Below are 21,222 nucleotides of genomic sequence, written 5' to 3'. Positions count from 1 at the left end.
TTTAGAAATTTGCCGAATTCCCGTATCCCCGCACCGCGCACTCCCGCACCCGCACCCGCACCCGTGCTTCCCAGGTAATCAACATGTCTGTCAACAATCTCCAGGTGGATTCCCCCGGCCGCTGATGTTCTAAAAGTTAACGTGGACCTGTCTTTTGTTTCAGACGCTGATACATTCAAGGTAGGAATGGTATTAAGGAATCATGATGGGGAATTCTTGGCAGGTCGGACAAGTTGTTTTGAGACTGCAGCTAGTGTTTTTGAAGCAGAGGCCATAGGAGTTCGGGAAGCTCTCTCCTGGATCAAATCTATGCAGTTTGTGAACCAGGAAGTTGAACTAGAATCGGACTCATTGCAGCTTGTAGTGAATGGAGTTGTCAATAAGTCCGAAAATTTGCTAGAAGTGGGAGAAGTCATCGAGCAGAGCAAGCTGTTACTTGAAGAATTGGTAGATACTTCTCTTCATTTTGTTAGGAATCAAGCTAATAGGGTAGCCCATGGGTTTGCTAGACTACCATGTTTAGTTAATTGCCACGTTGATTTGTCGTCTCTCTGGCCTGCTGGTTTGGTGAGACTGTTTTGAAGGATTCAGTTTATTAATGAAATTTTATTTTATCAAAAAAAATATATTTGCAAATAAATATCCAAAAGTTAGTATACTTGGTAAATTCTCAAGTTTTTAATTAATTATTAAATTTGGCATGAATATTTTTATCCTATTAAGGAACAACTTTTTATTGGATTTATTAACATTATCTTGCTTTGAAACCATTAATCATGGGTGCATATATAAAAAATTCATGGAAAAATGATATATAATTCATTTTCATATCTATATGAAGTATTATTATAATATAAACATCTGGCAAATATATTTAATTATATAATATGATTTGTTGAATGAACAAGGTTATCAAATATTCAAGTCACTCTTAAAAAAAAATTGTCAAAAGTGGAAAAAATATAGAGGGAATAGGAGATAACAACATTGTTCACATTATTTCACTTGAACTTTTCAATTTATTTTCATGAATAATATTCTTATCTTTTTATGTCCTTTGATTTGATCAATAAGATTGTACATTTCTTATTTATTTAGACTAGGTGCATATATGAAATTTAATTTTAAGAATGAAACTAATTATAATATTATACTCTCTTAATTTAAAATTTATAGTCTTTGTTCAATCTTTAGTGGTAAGAGCCAACTAAATTTTGAGTGATTTTAAAAATATTCTTTTATAATTTAAAAAATTATTTTTGAAAGTGGGTAAATATATTACAAAGCTAGAGTAATAATTCATTTCAAAATGTTCTGAATATAATCTTATTCATAATTGACTATAGTCATTCATATTGAATATAATTTTTGAATATTTTAAATAGTATCATATTCATTAATATTCTTATTCATCTTAAAATCTACAAAATATAACCATATTAAACTGTAATATATTTTAATAAAGGTTGAGTAAATGAAATTTTAAATCGTGATTCAACGATTTAATTATATGGGTGGTTTTGATATCCTTAGTTAATAAGTATAATTATATAAATTAGGCTTGTTTTTTGTTATCCTTAGTTTATATATGTTTAAAATGATTAGATTTGACACTAGTGTATGGGTCTTTAAGAACATATGACCAATATGCCAAGCATTTTGTGCACTACATGAATTATTCCTCAAACTACTATATCGATTGAAGTTTTATGGGAAAATTAGCATAAGTTGTTGGTCTTGTTATATATTTTGATGAGTTACTGGTTTGAGATGGTTTTTTACTTGCAGGCAACAAAGTGCGCACACTATGGCTTCAAACCGCGGTCGAGACAATATAGAATTAGAATATGATCTTTGCTGGTTTTTCCCCATGATATGCCATTTATTGAACCGTGGATTTGGTTTTTTAAGGGGCAACCCCATTTGTCTACCTAATGGCAACAATTCTCCCTTTAAATGGGAGAGGGAACATGTTATCCAAAAACAAGGCACTGGACATATATGGTGGGTGCAAGTAAAAGAAAAACCTTTCTACACTTCTCAAAATATTTCATGAAATCTTTCTTCACATCCTGTGAGTTGTTACCAATGTTCCGAGCAAGTGCATGGCAGATCGTATCCACTTCTCCTTGCACTTGTAGACAATTTGCAGCGTTAGCCAACTTGAGGAGAGTGTGTGTGTCTTTTTTGAGAAATTCATCAACAAACAGATGGCATTCCTTGTCAATGAATAGGTTTGTTCATTGACCACAAATGCGATTTGTTTGTTGATGAATTTCTTAACCAGGACACACGCACTCTCCTCAAGTTGGCTTTGTTCATTGACCACAAATGCGATTTGCTTGTTGATGAATTTCTTTACCAGGACACACGCACTCTCCTCAAGTTGGCTCATGCTGAAAATTGTCTACAAGTGCAAGGAGCAGTGGATACGATCTGCCATGCACTTGTCGGAACATTGGTAACAACTCGCAGGATGTCAAGAAAGATTTCATGCAATAATTTGAGAAGTGTAGAAAGGTTTTTTCTTTTACTTGCACCCACCATGTTCGGTACCTGTTTTAGGAGAAAATACATTACAACTCGTTCCAATGAGGTATAACAAAATAGCCATGATTGTACAAATTCTTTTTAGAGATACATCTTCTTCTTACTATAGTTTCTAAATAGTTGTTTATTCTGAACAGATTCGTGATCTGCTTAAGTGCTCATTCTTGTCCAAGACTCCTCTGTTAGAGATATATTTCAGAAAGTGTACCAAGTCACCAGTTCCAGTCATTCAGGCTCGAATTGGGACAGAGGATACTGATGAGAAGAAGATGACAGTTAAGGTATCTGTGCAGAAGTCGGTTAAGAAGATATAGTTAGCTCATAGTCTGCCTCCTCACTATTCCTGTTGGGAAAGCCATTAGTATGTTTAATAACGATCATAAATTATTATTAAGCATCGAAAATATATATCAGAGTGTAGCAGAGTTGAGTGTTCGTGAATACTTAAAATCACATAAGGAAATGCTACTTAATCCTAAATTATCTATGCACTCTCTTTATGGTGATCATATATTTCCTCTTACTGAAGAAACAACTTCAAAAAATGACTTGGAACAAAACTATTGTCTATGGAGAGTACAATACTATCTAATATTCTAATTTATTCAGACTCTAAAGAGCAGGTTCCGAGAGAATTGACATTTTAAAGTCCAAAGGATGAAAGAGGATTTGTAAGAGGATCAACAAAGTTTAAGGTGACAGATGACTTGGTTGTTACAATATTATCATCGATGTCTTGTTTCTCGTATTTCCAAAGATTAAATGTGGCTCCGCGTGATATTGAGGAACAGGTGATGAATATTGGCATGGAAGAGGTATGACTAAATTAATGCATAACATATGTTTTAAACTTGCACTCTAAAATCATTTTTGTGCAGGCTCTAAATTTGTCGTGGGCATCTCTGACATCTACATCAGTTTTAACCAATGGCCTCAAGTACTCTCTATCGATAAATCAAAAGTGAAAACTTCACCAGACGAGCCGAAGTCCAAGGAATTATTAAAGAAGGCGAAGGTAGAGAAGTAGAAGTACATACTGTAACTTGAATATGCTGATATTGTATCCTTTTGTGATCATTAAAATCTGCGGTGCTTTGGATAAAATGCAACATCAGATATATCGCTGGCTCCTTTCCTGAGATATGATATAATACTGCGTCTTTTCATTCTGCAACTGCTCACTGTAATCTTTTATATGGTAATCTATTTTTATGTGGTAATCTATTTTATTTTCCTCCCACTTGGTCGCCTGATGTAAAAATAAGTTCTGATTTTAAGATTAAAGAAACGGAATTATTATAATTTATAACCAAGCATGATAATCAAAGCTCAGATTCATTTGGGTTGATCATCTGTTTTCAGAGTGTACAAGTGGAGTTGCTTTATTTTCCAAACTTAAGATTTCAATCTAATTTTCATATCAGAAACAAGTAAAAACATGGATAGAGGAAATCCATTTCACTTTTGTGGAAGGATACACCTTACTTTTTCGTTTTTGTGGATGTGAAATCAAGAGCATTAAATTAAAGGAATGAAAAAGAGAACGGTGAAGTGGAGAGGGAATGCGCCAAGTTTTGTAACATATCTCAGGAACAGAGCCGAGATATATCTTAGGTTCCTAATTTCTCATCTGAGAAATATTATTGCTACACATTGCTCAGCCAGATTCAAAAGTTTGGGATGAATTTCACTTTTTACAAGCTAAATAATATATGGAGGCAGCTATTTAATTTATGATAAAGAGCACTTTAGGGACCACTCTTTTGGAGGTGAAACCACTTTCAATATTAGAGTTTAAAACAGTCAATTGGAATACCAAGTTTTGAAAATCCTCACATAATGTACGATTCCGTTCATCCAGGGTCTCGATTATTTAATAGAGTAGACAGTCATAAAATATTACACAGTCTTCTAGTAAATCCTAATAATTCATTATTTAGTGTGGGTGTTAATAATAGAAAAATTAGGATATATCTTAAGATTGCATAATATCGGGGTTGTCTGCTCTATTAAATAGGCTCGAGAGTAGTTAGACGAATGAAAAGACCCTAATATCCCAAAAAAATGTAACAGAGTTAATTAGGATAGACGGAATTCCACATTGTGTAACAAATTTTAATGTTAGGTATTTCAATTAATTTTTTTAAACTCCAATACTGAAACTGGTGTCACGATCGAAGTACAGGTACACAAAGTGCACATTACCTTTAAGTTATACATAATTAGTAGTTTTTTGTGAAAAATGTGGAGACCAATTCTTTTTAGTATTTTATCCGTGGGGATATGCAACAAAAATTATCTAAGAACTAGAAATATTGCACGAAAATTGCAGGAATAGCTGAAGCTTACCAAAAAAGCATTATAGTCTATTCCACCGACATGTGAATGACGGTAAAAAAAAGCATAATTATACTGAGACTGCTACATCGTTTGTCATTAGCATTTTCATATATTTGCTAACAATCCGTTTTCAACACATTTTTTTAAAGGAAACGAGGTTTCACCACTTGGAATACAAGTAACAGACTTGAAAAATATTTTGTGGTTGAAAAAAGAAATTTATTATCGGTTCTAGTAAGATATGACAAATATTACTACGATTGTCTTTTGCGGTTCTCTTTTCCTAATATAATTTCAGCTTTATCTAGTTAAAATATTTTTCTGTTTATAATATTTTTTTTTTGCTTTGAGCATACATTATAGATCTCCTCAAGTTCTCGATTTTGTAGACTACTCCTCTGTCATATGATGACATATTTTCATATGTTGTCAAATGGGAAAACCAAGACAATGATGATTTTATTGATGTGTAACTTGATTGAATTAACAAATGGCAGACTACGTCTTTACTGCAGGTGTCATTGGTGACAACTCCAGTTTGAACCAATGGCCAACAGCCTGAAGAACTCGAGATATTATCTGGAGCATAAGAGTCAATAATGACATGCAATACATAAAAAAAAAAATGAACATCAAACTTCCTTGTTGTCAAGTACCATTCTATATACGTCCCCTAGCTCGCCAAATTGCTTCCCGTATTTGATTCGGGTCCATGGTATCTTTGGGCCACAATTCTGCTAACTGTAAAGCATGAAGGACTCAACCTATTAGTACAGATCATGAAGATACCAATTTAAAAAATAAAGCAAGCAAATCTGCTGAGTAATATTTAGATTATATACAAAGCCAGATTGGTGGAAAATATGCTACACTTAAAAACTGAAATAACAAGATTATACTGAACTTCCAATTCGAAAAACCATTCAGAAAGTGTGACCTGCTTTAAGTCATCTTTTCAGCAATTCATTTACCAAATGAAGTCTGAGGCAAGGATAATTTGCTTGATATCCTTTAGTAAAATGGCAAATGAAAGCTGATGGATAGAAAACCAGTAAGAACCATAAACACCTAAAATAAAATTTTAATCTTTTCTATTTATATGTGATAGCGATCTACATACAGACATCCACATCAAATTACTTTCCAAAGAGTTGAATAATTTTAGAACTGATCCATCCGAAAGTAAAACTCATCAAAAGTCTTGGACCACAGAAACAGAAGTTGATAAAATTATAAAATTGAACCCTCAAAAAAGTTGCACCTAGAGACATATTTTAGTTGTAATTTATAATTGACAGATAGGTCACGGGGCCGACTACAAGCTTGGTTATAGTTGCAACTTATTTGAAGGGGTTGAGAAATTGGCAGATCAGATATTCACTTCTAACCAATTTGTTATGATTTCTTTTACTGCATTTGCTCAGATCTTTATCAGCTTCTTTACATACCTATCTTTTGAAGTAAACAGGATACTTTGAATCTTGATTTCATAAACATGTTAATATTTAGAGATTTCCAACACATTTTGAAATAAGGAATGTAGTCATTTTTATTCGTAAGCAAAATAAAGCATACACTACACAAGATGTCTGAAATCACAATATCTCACCAGTTATGCATGAGAATTATGCCAAAAAGGGAAAAAACTGAAGAAGATTATCAAAAGATTTATTCAAAAAAATAAATTATCAGAAGATCGATTAATAGCGTTGTCTACCTCCACATACAGCTTTCTGATCAAAGAGGGAGCCATATCTTTATAAGAACCCTGCTACCGCAAAATAAATAATGTCATTATCATTGCTAATATCTTTCCAAGTCCCTGTGCTTGTTATTATATATTTTTCTAGAACTTGTACCTGACAAAATGTGTCATACACATCAAATAACTTATCCTCTAACTGATGGCCCATACCATATGTGCCTGTGCTATGTTCAGAAGTAGAAAATTCCTGCAAGTCATTAGTCATCTTCAATCAAGCTAGTTACTATTATGAGCGAAAGGTTAATTATCAGATGACTAGAATACTGTATCACAGGATATATGACTGCACATGTGGATGTCTTATTAGAGTCTTCTTTGCATAATATCAACTTACAACCTACCTTGACGTTCGAAGAGGGAGCCTGATGTCTGATCATTTCGACCAAATCCTTCTTAGTCTGTTTGAAATCACTGCATTTTGTTTTTCTAGCATATAGGTCCTCAAGTATCATTTCCTTCAATATTTTCTGTAAATGAAAGACAATTCGAGCAAAAAACACAGAAACAAAAGTCACTACAGAAGGATCGATTTTGACGTTTGTAAGAAAGTAGAAAATATATGCACACTAAGTCACCAATTTTTTTTTTATCAATTCTACATCAACACATCGTTTGCCAATTCTAAATGTGGTACACCTCTCTTTACAAGTGTCAATTACTTTAAATATATGTTTTGTAGGTATAATAGTAAATTTGCATTATATGTTTTATGTGGAGCCAATATTTAGAATGTTCTTCAATTTTATCTATAATAAGCCAATTAGGATATATTATGAGGATATCTATTCCCTAAATTAGTATTACTGTATTAATCCTTTAATATCGTAAGCATCTAAAATAATATCTGAAATCAAATATTTAGAGACTGAACGGCCTAATTGGAAGACATAAAGTGCAACCATGTGCAGGACTTCCAAAGTTGATGCCTCCCACCAGAAGTTAGATTTAACAATGAAACTGAATTGATACGGTGGTTAAAATTAGTAAACGGGACCCACACCACTTATAACCGACCGATTTACGGTGGTCGGTGATGGTGGTCGTAAATGACCCCATCTTTTCTGACCGACGTCGGTTTGATCGGTAAGTCGGTCGGAAATGTGCAACCACCGTGATCGGTCGATTTTGTCCGCTTTTCTTGTAGTGTAAGTATCCTCATCACAAATTTTATTTTTCCCTTCCAAAGTTTGTTATTTTTTTTTTATCTAAAGACATGATAAATATTTAGTGTAGTATGTAGGAGGATGAGAAAACACAACAAATTCAACAACACCCCTACCACTACAAAAATCTGTTGAAACATAGCCATTGTTAAGACCACGAACAATTATGCTTTGTATTAAGCGTATGACAATCAATTATGTTTCTATCTAATCTTTTTCTTTCCTCACCCACCTATTTTTTCTAAGGATCATAAGACCAACTCATGGTCTATTTATATACGAACATTGATGATTTTTATAATAAATTTAAATTAAATTCAAGTTGTTATGTCAGTGAATTCAATATTAATATCCTCATTTAAACAAATTTTTATTCAGAATTTGTTGAGAATAAAAATTAGATTCCATTAGATTTAATAAAGCTAGAAATTTACACCCTTCCGGTCACCCTCCCCACTAATTTCTTTCCTCCTCAACATTTTATACAGGTGTCTACAGTTATGTTGTGTTTAGCAAGCTTGGAATGGAGATGGATTAAATTTTGATAGAATGAAATGAGATTCGAAAGTCTTAATGATTAAATGTAAAAAAAAATTTCATTCCCTGTACCATTCCTTATTGCATCTATTATTTTCACTCATTACAATATTTCATTCCATTCTCCCAATACAAAATTATTATTTAGACCGAAGCCTGTTTGGAGTCCTAATTAATATTTTGGCATACCAAAAATGGTTACTATGAATCCTCTGCAACTCATTTTTTTACTACTAGCTTATGAGCTTGTCAAGGCACCATTTAAATAATTTTTTTAAAATTAAATTATTTATATTTTAAAAATTAAAATGAATAATTACGTTGGTGATGTGGCTTCATTCTCAGTCGAGTATGCGTTTTTCATAACAGTGTTATCACAACATCTTTCGTATTTATGACAATCTTGTGAAAGACAAAAGTTGAATCTAATTTTGTATTAAAATGTATTTGGCTAATAATATCAAAAGGAGCTCTTTATTTGTTTATATTCTAAAACGTAATAGAGATTTATAGAGTTGTTTCATAAATTAAAGTTGAGCTTAAAAATTAAAACAGATAGTTACAAAATTATGCTCCTCGCCAATATGAAAAGTCTATTCATTGAAGTACAATAATAATTATTAAATAAAAATATTATATTATCATAACTAAAATTTTAGGATTTTTGTGTTTGGTACCTTAGACATTTGACTTATTAACAAAATATATAAATATCTTATCTGCATTCGTGCATATCTAAAAAGTATCTAAAGAAAAGACCAAAGGTCAAAAGATTATTTACTGATCAATGAGTACCTTCAAAGTTTTGCGCTTGATGTGATTTCCAAGAATGCCCATGAGACGATTTATCAATTCTTGAGATATTTCCCCCTCAATTAGTTGCTACAATTTCCCCAACGGATATGGCACAAGAAGTTGCAACAAATTATGTACTTTGAGATAAGTAACATGAAATAAACTGTTGAATACTCAAGCATACTCAAAATAAATTTCCATACCGTTGACCTAGCAACTTCTGCAAGATTCTGTTTGAGCTCAGGAGACAATTGTTTTTCTATAGCATCCGGCCCTTGCACATGTGTAAGTGGTGCCTTTGCTGTAGATGAAACATAACTATCCCTTTAGCCTATATATATATAAGAGTGATTGACACTTTGCACCCCAGAAGTTTAGGCGTTTTTTCGATTTGGTCTCAAACAATTTTTTTCTTGAATAAGCACCCGAATGTTTAAAAAGCGGTTCGATATGCACCCCTTTGACCATCTTCTGTCAAGTTGACCATTAAAATTAACAGATGTGGGGTTTACGCTTTGCACCCCATAAGTTTAATTTTTTTCAGGTGTGTTTATTTTCTGTTGTTGCCAAGATATATTGCTTTCCTTTTTATAGGTGTACTTCCATAATTACTGTGTTTATGGTACTTTAGTGTTCAAGAACTAATAATTTTGCATATGCATGGCTAGCTGTTTATGTTAATCCAATTTTTTTATTTTATGATATGCAGGACCTTCTAGCCAGGATATTAGATTTGCTTAATTCTGAACAAGGTTAGCTGCATGCTCATTACTTTATCATTCTCATAACTGCTTTTGTAAGTGATCAAAATACCTTTAGACTCCACTCCCAATCGTTGTTTTAAATTATATATTGATGTTGCTCACCTCTCATGTGGCTTTCGGTGTTGCATTAGAGGGTTGTAGAAGTTTTCACTTTCTTCTGTAAAGAATCTTCTCAACCCATATCTAAAGAAACAAACTATACTCCAGAGTTATACTAAGTCAATTGATTGCCTCTGTAATCCACTCAACATTATCAGCGACCTCTAATAACTTATATTAAAAGATGCATATTGATTTCTTTTTGTTCTTCTTTAAATTTTTCTATTACTTTTTTTACAAATATCTTAGATTAAAGTTTTTGCTTATGCGTTCCTCAGTTTTTCCAGTGCCTCATCTAGTGCCGCAGCAAGGGTTGATGGAAATAAAAATGTAGTGAAAGCTATTGATGACGTTTACGCGTGAGTTCTATTATTTACTTGATATAAGTAGATACCACTGTCTATTGATTGAATGGAAAATAACATATATTTTAAGAAAAACTGTAGGTTAATTACAAACAATTACACATGGTCTTTCCTTCGATTCTTTTATTTCTTGTTCCACTCTGTTTAAATGATCCTTTCATTCACACATTCTACTATTTGGTTCAGATGCATGCTGGAAGAAGAGTATGAGTTAGATTCAGAAAGAGAGAGTAGGCCAAAGATCTCCTGTGTATGTGGTGTCTCATCACCATATGATAATAGGACTGATGACATGGTTGAGGTACTTACTTGCAAAATTACCTATCTAGGTGTTAGTATCACGGCTGCTGTGTTGCAATTTCTTTGAACGGACAAATGGTATAATAGTAGTAATTCTAAATGATTAATACACAATTCAAGTACAGGAAGTGCTGCATAAACAGAAAGCAGTAAGGTGATCTTTTTTTCAGGTGCTTTGTTTCAGAATATTCATGAAAAGAAAATTAAACTTATGGGGTGCAAAGTGTAAACCCCACATCTATTAACTTTAACAGTCAACTTGACGGAAGATGGTCAAAGGGTGCATATCGAAGCGCTTTCTAACATTTGGGTGTGTGTTGAAGAAAAAAATTGTTTGAGACCAAATCAAAAAAGCGCCTAAACTTCTTGGGTGCAAAGTGTCGGTCACTCTATATATAAAAGTAACAAAAATACTCCAAGTGTATACTCCAAGTGTAAACAACTAGTTAAGAAAGAAAAGAGGGAAACTCACAAAGTTTAACCAAGTTCTCTAGCTGCAAGATTGACCTGTCAAGACCATCATCACCTGATTTAGGTGCTTCTGTCAAGTGCTCTGCTGTTGTTCTCTGCCGAATTTATAGGAAATATCATTGATGACATAAACTGATCAAAGCAAATAATTTTCCATGGAAGAACAAGTCCACTTAAAGCTTGCCGCATAAATATTTGTGAACCATCAAACCAGAGAAAAACAGTAATGAGACCCTAAATTTATAGAAGTTAAGCTAAAGTTGATTTAAGAATTCTATTAATATCAATACAACGAAAATCTAATTCACAATCGAATGAAAAGTCTTCAGCTACTTAATACAATATTGAATGGCAAGATCGATTTGGGTATTTACTCGTTAAATTTGGAAAAGTGATAGTTGACAATTGTGCAAGTTCACTTCTATATCTTAAATCGATTTCCATAAATTAAGAATCTTCATAATTAACAAAGATAAATTCAAATTTGATTTTTTAATTGTTCACATACATATCAATTCGTAGCCGCTTTATAGGAAAGGTTAATATTATCGTATCTGGTATGACAAGATTACAATGTGTAAGTACAAACCTTTTTGTCTTCCGCCATTAACTATCTGCACGTATTAATTATTTGTAAACTTCAATATTATTATAAAGAAACGCTTCTATGTATACAAAAATTCTCTCCTCTTTACAATGTATATATTAAATAATTCTTTCTAAGATTGATGGTTAGAACTTGGTCTTAAATAGCTCTTTCTAAGTTTGATAAACTAAATTTGGCTACATTTTTTAGTATCAATTTTATACCAAGTGTTCTAATAAAATATTTGAATTTGTGTTCTTGATGCAGCCAATACAAAGATAAAAAGTATGACAACAATAATTTTATTACTAAAGTTGCACAACTCCTAGATAGTTTCAAGATTGGTCTATAAATATCTACCGTTCAGAATAAATGTGTACAAGATTAATAGAACATGAAATATTTAGAAACGAAATGGCTATTCAGATCGATCACCTAGATCTTATGTAAGGCTAACATATTTGAATAGATTATTGATACACACTTGACAAAACATTAATATTTAATATACGTATTAAATTAGGAATTCCATAATACCTCTAGTCTTTGCTCAACTTGTTTGCTCATTGAACGTTCATGCTGTGTTGACTTATCATCCTGAAATTTCAAATTTGCAGAACTTGAAATCTTCTTTCCCTTATCTTTAGATTTGTTTTCCAACTGAACAGGGTCTTTTAGATTTGATGATTCAGAATGTTTGTTTTTTCCAATACTGTAGAAGAGAAATAGGGTTTACAAATAGTATAACTAGCTATCAGCTTGGCTAATATAATTAAATCACCATGGTAGACACAAGAAATTAACATCATCAATGAATCAAGATGTAGACAAAGCAACAATTCATAGTGAGCTAGAGAGAAATTGTAACAGGAAACATGTAAATGGATTCACCATGGTTAGGTGACAAGAGTCTAGCTAAAAAAACATCTGTAAAAATCAAGGAAGGTAATGGAACTATCTAGCTATAGATGGGATAGTTAAAACAGAACAAACAGTGACTTTAAGCAATCTAGATGAAGAACAGAAATCTCATACATATTACATATCAATGTTTTCGTAAGCTATTTTGTTAATAAATGTTTTACAGAGCACTGGAAAAGTATTGACGGGCCAATTCAACTATTTCAACTCATTGTATTCATCATTTCACATATACCCACCTGAATTCATATGCAAAAAATGTGGGATATACTAAATAACCAGAACGACCCAGTAACAAGGGAAATTAATTTTACTGTTGTTTTAGCATATGAAGTACTCGTGACACATAAATTCATCAAACCATGTTGCAGCTTAACTTTACATATTTCATAGCAACAAACACTTAAATACATTTCTTGATACTGCTAACTAATAGAGGTAAAGATCTCACTTTAGGGCCACTGTATCCCGGACCGGGACTGCACCACTTCTTTTCTGTTTTGGTAATGCACCACTTCGTTTGTTTTTTGGTACTATTGCAAAGATGTACTTTTCCTGCATATAATTAAACAATAAATCAGCCTGATGATACCACTAAAAAATAGGTTTGGAGAATGTTCAGTTGAGAAATTGAAGCAATTAATCGTGTGAGTTTCTATTTCCAATCTCACCACAAATTTAATTTACTTTATAGCACACATTCATCAAGTAATCCTAATCGAAGTAATGACTCACTTCACAAATAGATTGCTTGTAAAAAGACGCAATAACAAGCGATGGCTTCATGGCTTTACTAAGGGGACCTTTGGAAGGTTGGCGGGAATGATATTCAAGAATAACAATCAGGGGTAAGCATATGGTCAAGCATATGGTTATCCGGGACTGTGAAAGGAATGATTTACCCACCAAGTACGAATGAGGTTCGAGTTCCATACAACCAAATTGCTAATCCAACCACTTACACATGGGTTTGAGCTCTTGATTCCCTTTAACCAGACTCTTTAACGATGAATCAAATTTCCCGTAAGTCATTTTGATTATCCTTAGACAACAATAAACTAGCCACCTTGCTAGTCGACCTATCCCAAGAGCTCATAAACTAGATCTAATATCATTGATTGGACTACCTAAGATGGCATTGATTCAATATTATTCAAACATTTAATGCTTTGGACTAAGTCCAGGCATGTTTATTTTTGATCACCCCTCAAAATCCCAGTATTAGTGAACTTAATTGCCTACTTAATTTGGATTTTGTCACTCCAACAAGATGAGTAATAACTAGACATATGTTATTCTTTTCTCTCTAGTCTTTTAAAATATGTCTTCGATTTTCTTATCCCTGCTTGGGGTGGCTGGTTTAAGTAAGTTCTGCTCCATTCTTCTACAAAAAGAACATGATCTGAACAAAAAGAAACCTGTTTTGTTAATTTTAATGGTTCAGACAAAGCTTGACCCATTTAGTTCGGGATGAGCTCGAGTTCGGCTCTCGTTCATCTATCTTGACTCAATTCTGAAAATTTTGTATAGATTTCAGCTAAGATTTGAAATTATAATTCAAATAATTGAAAATAAAATATTCAAATTATTATTGTTAAAACTTGACGTAAAACAAAAATTACAGATAAGAAAAGAACATGTGCACTTTACATGTTAGGCGAGTGTGAGTTTCTGATTACATAATTAGATATATACTAGCATTTGATTTGGATATAACTTGCAAGACAAAAAAATATACGAGTAAAAAACACATATAAATTGTTGGTGGACGACTCTATTTGAACTCGACTCAAATTTAACTCCTTAGGCTTTACTTCAGCTCGAGTCGAATTACTCATTAACAAACTTGTTTTCTGCTTGTTTATACATTTTTACATATTTAAACTAAGTGGTGGAAAATATAATACACAATGCATTGAAAAATGTGAGTATCTTATTAATTAGGCACTAGTGTTTGATTAATAAATCTGTGCTCAAATAAATTTTGATCTTTTTGTGTTATAATGGCTCCGACGGACCAAACCATCACCTAAGTTGGTTATTAAATAATGATCTAGAAAACCATAATAAATATAGGTATTTAATTTAGTGAGTCTAATTAAGGAAGGAACTTGAAGGCGAAATTATAAGGAAAATATAGGTGATAAAGTATTTTTTAGGACAATTGACGAAGATGATGGGATAAATCCAATAGAGAAAAAAATCAAAGTAAAAACCACCCCAACATAAATACACATTCAAATAGGTTATAGAACAATTCCCCAAATTATATGGGTTTCATGAAACATTTAATTTTACATAACAAAGATTAGTTAGCAATCAATCACACGCAAAGCATATATGTGTGTGTATTAGAAACATAAAAATATATGTGGTTTGATGAACTCACTTGAATTATACTCTACATTGATAATTGCATATAGAATTAGGTTTATATAAAACATATTGGATTTCTTTCAAGTAAAAGTAACTAATCCTTTATAAATGATGTTGTAGACTCAATTTTATATGGCAAATCATCCACCTTCATTGTTAACCTTCTAATGACATTTTATTGGGCAAAATACTAATTGGATAATAGACTCAATTAGCAATTAAAACAAACAAGCACAAACAATACAATACAAGTGTTCCAATCTTAAAATCACTTGATTTAATAGATTTATACGCAAGCTAGATCAATGAAAATACATGTAACCTTACTTATTACATATAACAATAATTTTTAAGAAAACCACCAATACAACATAGTACATATTTGAAGAAGTAACGAATAAAAATCAAACTTGCTAGTGTTTAACTCACTGCCTCGTTTTCTTCTTCTAAAGAATCATCGGACACCACTTCACCAGCTTCACGCCTTAGTTTCTTTAATGACACGATATTCGTTTGGCCGGGTGTCAATTCCACAGAAAACCTCTCCCTTTGATTCACATCACCAGCACTGACACTATCATTATTTGTGATTCCAGCTGAATCCATGACCAAGCAATTGAGTAAAAGTTGGCAACTGAATCGGAGTAAAGATGCCGACTACAAAAGAGCAAGATTGTCAAGTAAAGTGTGGGGAAGAGAGAGACGTGTGTGCATATAGATATGAGGAGAGTTACAGATGGAAACGTGGAGATTAAATGAGGGAGTTGTCTTCTTCCTGCAAATTTCAAAACTATTAGCTGGATCTTTGGCTTTTTATGAGGATGCTGGTGTGTTTACGCAGCTGCTACCAACTTTTTTCTTTTTGTACAAAATCTTGCTAGGGACTCTTATACGTTTTTGTGAGAAACGGTTTGCATATTTGTACTTTTTTTAAAAATAACTTGCAGTCATCTATTACTTTTTTTTATTGTTTGTTTACCTTAAATAGTATATATAGTAATATGTAGAAAAGATACTACTAGAATTTAATTTAGTTTCAGGCACTTACAAGCCACACGACTCATAGAGCTTAGCAATACAAAAATTTGATGGAAGCTTTTGAAAGTCACGAGAAATACTCTCCAAGAGTGTTGGTTAAAATGATTTGAAAATATAGAATATGTCTAACACTTTGTGCTCGGATAATACTGACTATTTAAATGGTTGGCTAAATCTAACATATTTTTGTTTCAGGTTGTTTTATTTTATTTTTGATAATATTTCAAGTTGTTGTAAATAGTATATATTATCTTAATTGGATATGAGATGTTGTGGAATCTTGCAACAAAAAAAGATCACATTATTTTTATTGTTTAAGTTGTTTTAAATAATATATATTATTATAATATAATATGAGATATGTAATTAAACAACAGTTTTAGTAAAACTTGTTGAAAAAAGATCACATTCCATTTTTTTCACCAACATATCTCCCATAACAAGAACAAACCAAAAACTTAGGAAAATTTGGGGCATAATTGATTTTTTTATGGATAAGGAAAAAAAGTGTGTATATATATATAGGCCGTTGTTTAAATACAAAACACTAAATTAAAAATTAAAAATACAACGTAATAGAAACTATACCCCAAATGACATCATCCTACCACAGTAAATCACCAACCCCGTATGTCATCACGCATAGACCTTGGATAGACTCTAGACAGCCAAAACTTAGCCCCATCATGGTCCATAACATACATGATACTATATTTTAAAATATAACTAATAAGCAAAATAATCATTTTAATGACTTTAAAAGTTGAAATATATTAATGATTTTTTATTAGTTAAATTGATTATATTTTCTAAAATGATAAATAATTTTTTTTAATTGTTAATCAAAAATTGGTCAAGATTTTTTTGAAAACCAAAAGGTGTGGGCGGGAAAGTATCATGTTAAATGATAAATCAATCTATGAAGTAGAATTTTGCAAGTAATTAAATGGAATGAGTTGGGTTCTGTATAGTACTAACTTTCATGTAGTCTTTGTAGACCAAATAATCTACCATTGACACTAATGAATGGCTAACATTGAGTGAATAAAATAATTGTTTTAATATTAATTTCACCAGTCTATACGGATTTGCAGGACGCTATCTCTTACAACTATAAAAAGGATTATCCTGTATATTCCCTACACCTCATTATCCCGTACATCTCATAAAAATCTCCCGTTACAAAAAATCTCATCATTTTAATTAGCCTGCAGCACCCTGGTTTGCATCAGTGTTACATCTCCGAGCATAGCATCACCGACGGACTGCCATCATTGACCTCAATTATGTTTAGAGATCAGTTGCAGAACATCCCAATTAACTATTGTCATGGTCGTCTTCCATTTTCATTATATGCATATGTGATACATCATATAATGTTTAGAATTTGTTTAATTAGTTTTGATTTTGTAAAACTAAACTTGAGCGAAAGTGGTTCTTAATTGAAGAACAAACGAATGTCCACTTGATTTTTTGGGATAATATTGTTTTTGGAGATGCATGTCATCTATTTTAGTCAACTAGAGGTGCAGCACGATGGAGAAGAAAATCAAAAATTGATGATGAAAAAAGTGTGCAAACAAGGAACATAGAGTGCAAAACTAACGCAAACAAACGGAGGTGCAACATGATGGAGAAGAAGATAAAAAATCAGTGATGAACAAAGTGGGCAAACAAGGAACATAGAGTGCAGAACTAACACAAACAAATGAAGGTGTAACACAATGGAGAGGAAGATCAAAAATGGTGATGAACGAAGTGGGTAACCAAGGAACATAAAGTGCATAACTAACGCAGAGTATGGAGATAGATACAAAAAAAATAGAACCACAATTGCTGCCATGATTGTAGCTTGTGATTGTAACTGTTAAATAATTTAACTACCGTATTTTATACAGTATATCTAATATTCAACCAATAAACATAATTTAAAAAGTACTAAAATAAATTTAATAAGAACTGTCACATCATACACAATGAATCGCTAAGATGTCAGTCTACAAGACTACAAATAAATGTGGTCTACAAGGAACTTTTCTCTAAATGGAATTGATAAATGCAATGTTTGTTATGTCACCGCGCGCTAATTATAAGCTACTATGAAGTAGCCAAAGAGATTAATAGAAGTTCAAAGGGTCATTTATGATGAAACATGTGTATCAAACACTGGAATGCCAAACATGTGTGACCTTTGAAAAGGATGTACTGTTTCTTCTTCTTATTTTCATTTATTAGGTGAACCTGTGAAAATGCCTGATACATTTTTGGCGAAGTCACCTGTCAGGATGAATGACAGATCCAAGGGAAAGATGCTCAAGAGAAAAACCAAAAACAAAAAGCAAACCAACCGGTGCAATAATGTGATTAAGAGAGGTAAGAGATCTTCTTTTCATTTTTGTTTTTGTTTACTTCAGTTGCTTTGATGTTGTTTAATATCTGACTAATGTTTGCTTCGATTTCATCAGGTGAATCTGTGAAAATGCCTAGGTTGGAAAGTACGCGGAGGCCTGTTGAACTTGTCAGTAATCTATTCTTCCTTTTTCATATTGTGGTATTACCTAAAATGCAGCCGTGCAAGAGATATTGCTAAGTTATACCTAATTGTGTGCCATAACGTTAGAATTTAAATATAATTAGATATATTTTGTTGATGGAAACTTATAAATGTTTACATGCTATGAAATATGTTTATAGTTTGACTTTATATCATTAATTTCTCACAATTGTGTAATAATTATTTATGCAGCAGTGCAAGAGATATTGCTATTTTATACCTAATTGTGTGTCATAACGTTAAAACTGAAATACTTAATTATATATCGTTGATGGAAACTTATAAATGTTTACATGCTATGAAATATGTTTATAGTTTGACTCTATAGCAATTTTGACAATTGTGTAATAATTATTTATTAAAATGATCTTACAACAGTACCTCTGTATAAAGTTGAGGCCGTCAAATAATTACTTATCAATGCATGTTAAAAATGTAAATCTTAATTTCAGAACAACATCAAGCATGAACCACAAGCAAACCACAGTGATATTTTGGATGCAATGAAACAAGTCAAGTTCCAGCTAAAATTATTTGTAGAGAAAGAGAGAAACAGGGTAGTGTTTGCCGAAGCAGGAAGCGATTTCATTGACACTTTGTTCAGTTTCCTTACACTACCGATGGGGACTATCGTTAGAATCTTAAACAATAATCTAGAGTCAGAGTCAAGAGTGATTGGGAGCTTTAGTACATTATACACTAGTGTCAAAAATTTGGACTCCAGGCTTTTATGGTCTGATGAATGCAAGCAGATGCTCCTCAGTCCAAGGAACGCAGCAGAAGCAGAATGTCTACAACTGAAACTGAACTTAGATGATAGTGCTCCTGGTACCTATTTCATATGCGAAGATTGGGGTTGTAGTCGAAATAGTTCTGCATTTTTAAGCACTTACTGTACTACGAGATGTAGCTGTGGCAAGCTAATGAATAGAGGCATAACTGGGTCTGTCACTCCAAATGTCAAGAATGTCCAACATAAGGGTGGAGTTTTTTCTGGGGAGATCGAATACTATATAGTAAGTGATGATCTGCATGTATTTCCTAAACAACTGACTGTATCCGTTGAGCTACTTAAAAAGTGCAGGGTCAAAGATTTAGACACAGTTGAAGAAAGAACTTTAGTCATTGGCTTTAAAGAGGTAAGTAAATTATTCAACAAAAAAGAAAGGAGGGAAGTAAATAACTTTCTTGCTTTTGTTTAAAATTATTTTAAATATCTTAATCTTATTAACTCGGCTTGTTGAGTTCAGATGCTGAATGTGCTCAAATGTTCATTAAAATCGGAATCTCCCCTGACTGAAGTGTTTTTGTGTAATGGCGCTGATCGTCCAGCCATAATTCAATCAAAAGTAGGCTCCTTAGCTGAAACTCGGACTTGCAGAGATAAGGAGACAACAGAAGATGCAATGACTATAAAACTTATAGTTCAAAAGTCAAGTAAAAAAGTGCTGTTTGCTCTAGCAGAGAAAAACTTTGTGGAATTTCTCTTTAGCTTCCTCACTATTCCATTAGGAAGCATCACACGTCTATTGAGCGGGAATATTTCTGTAGGCAGTGTATCAAATCTGTACCAAAGTGTTTCAAGTCTAAACAGTAAGCGCTACATAAAATCATAGGAAGTGAAGGAAATGCTCCTGCATCCTCGATTGGCTCCACTGCATTTGTGCAAAAACCAGGTATTTTGTTTGAATGAAGCAAAAGCTCCTCTATATTATTGCCTCAGTGACAAGAGGGACTCACAGTACATTGGCTGCCTAGTGGAGTACAAAGTTGATTGTAATTATGAGCTAAAGTGCACACCTCTGACACTGAAAAACCCAAAGTTCGAAGAAGAATATGTCAGGAGCAATGGAATGTTTATGGTAACCGATGATTTGGTTGTATCGCCATTTTCAGCTATTGCTAGTATATCGATCATGCAACAGCTGAAAATTTGTCCATCTGATGTGGAGGAACAAGTGGTCAGAATTGGCATGGAAGAGGTAATTGGCTATACTTTTTTTGTTCCTACTTTGATAAAGTATATCCATCTCTTAACAAATCCAATGCTCATATACTGGTGCAGGCATTGAAGATATTGAAGGCGTCGTTCGAGTCCACAGCAGCTTTAACCAATGCATTTTCAGGTGACATTCCATTGACAAAGCAGCTGTTGAAGGAAGAGCACTGATCTTATTCGTCATGGCTTATCTTGTAGCAATGTAGCTCTGAAATTTTATTAAGTCAAATTTTCAGGCTAAAAATCATGCTTGATTCACAAAAACGATAGCTAAACATAGTGGTCATAGTGCCCCCATTTTCAATATTTTCAGGATACCATAGTTCTGTTCTGCAATGAAATTGGAATTCAGGAACCTCAAATTTAAAAAGGGATGTTCATTATATTTATAATTCATAGGAAAACCGATTTCCGAACCATGTTCAGTTATCGCACATGTGACAAACAATTCTCCTACAAATAAATAAAGGCTAAAACACACAACAGCCATTCAAGTTTACACCAATATGCATGTCAACCCTCAAAGTTTAAAAATGTTCGGTCCAGCCACCGAAGTTACAAGAATGTAACTGCTAGCCACATGAGACAGAGAGTGCAAG

General features: G+C 32.8%; 2 protein-coding genes across 2 annotated transcripts; one reads left to right on the top strand and one right to left on the bottom strand.

The window, feature by feature from the left end:
• Window positions 1–5,388: 5,388 nt before the first annotated feature.
• On the bottom strand, window positions 5,389–15,638 carry LOC108217112 (ubinuclein-2-like). Its single transcript, XM_064092141.1, has 10 exons — window positions 15,462–15,638; window positions 13,108–13,211; window positions 12,273–12,447; window positions 11,151–11,244; window positions 9,354–9,451; window positions 9,151–9,237; window positions 6,997–7,122; window positions 6,750–6,842; window positions 6,608–6,658; window positions 5,389–5,469 (listed from the first exon to the last, which is right to left on the bottom strand). Exons 1-10 carry the CDS (start codon window positions 15,636–15,638, stop codon window positions 5,389–5,391), a joined length of 1,086 nt encoding a protein of 361 aa, XP_063948211.1.
• A 2,156-nt stretch (window positions 15,639–17,794) lies between these two features.
• LOC108217111 (uncharacterized) lies at window positions 17,795–20,794 on the top strand. The gene is made up of 7 exons (XM_017389960.2): window positions 17,795–17,828; window positions 18,306–18,443; window positions 18,536–18,588; window positions 19,077–19,763; window positions 19,875–20,180; window positions 20,301–20,606; window positions 20,690–20,794. Exons 1-7 carry the CDS (start codon window positions 17,795–17,797, stop codon window positions 20,792–20,794), a joined length of 1,629 nt encoding a protein of 542 aa, XP_017245449.2.
• Window positions 20,795–21,222: the final 428 nt, after the last annotated feature.

This window comes from Daucus carota, chromosome 4, assembly GCF_001625215.2.
Source record: "Daucus carota subsp. sativus chromosome 4, DH1 v3.0, whole genome shotgun sequence".
Classification (NCBI taxonomy): Eukaryota; Viridiplantae; Streptophyta; class Magnoliopsida; order Apiales; family Apiaceae; genus Daucus; species Daucus carota.
The sequence above is the reverse complement of the archived record's forward strand: the minus strand, read 5'-3'. Positions and strand labels throughout refer to the sequence as shown.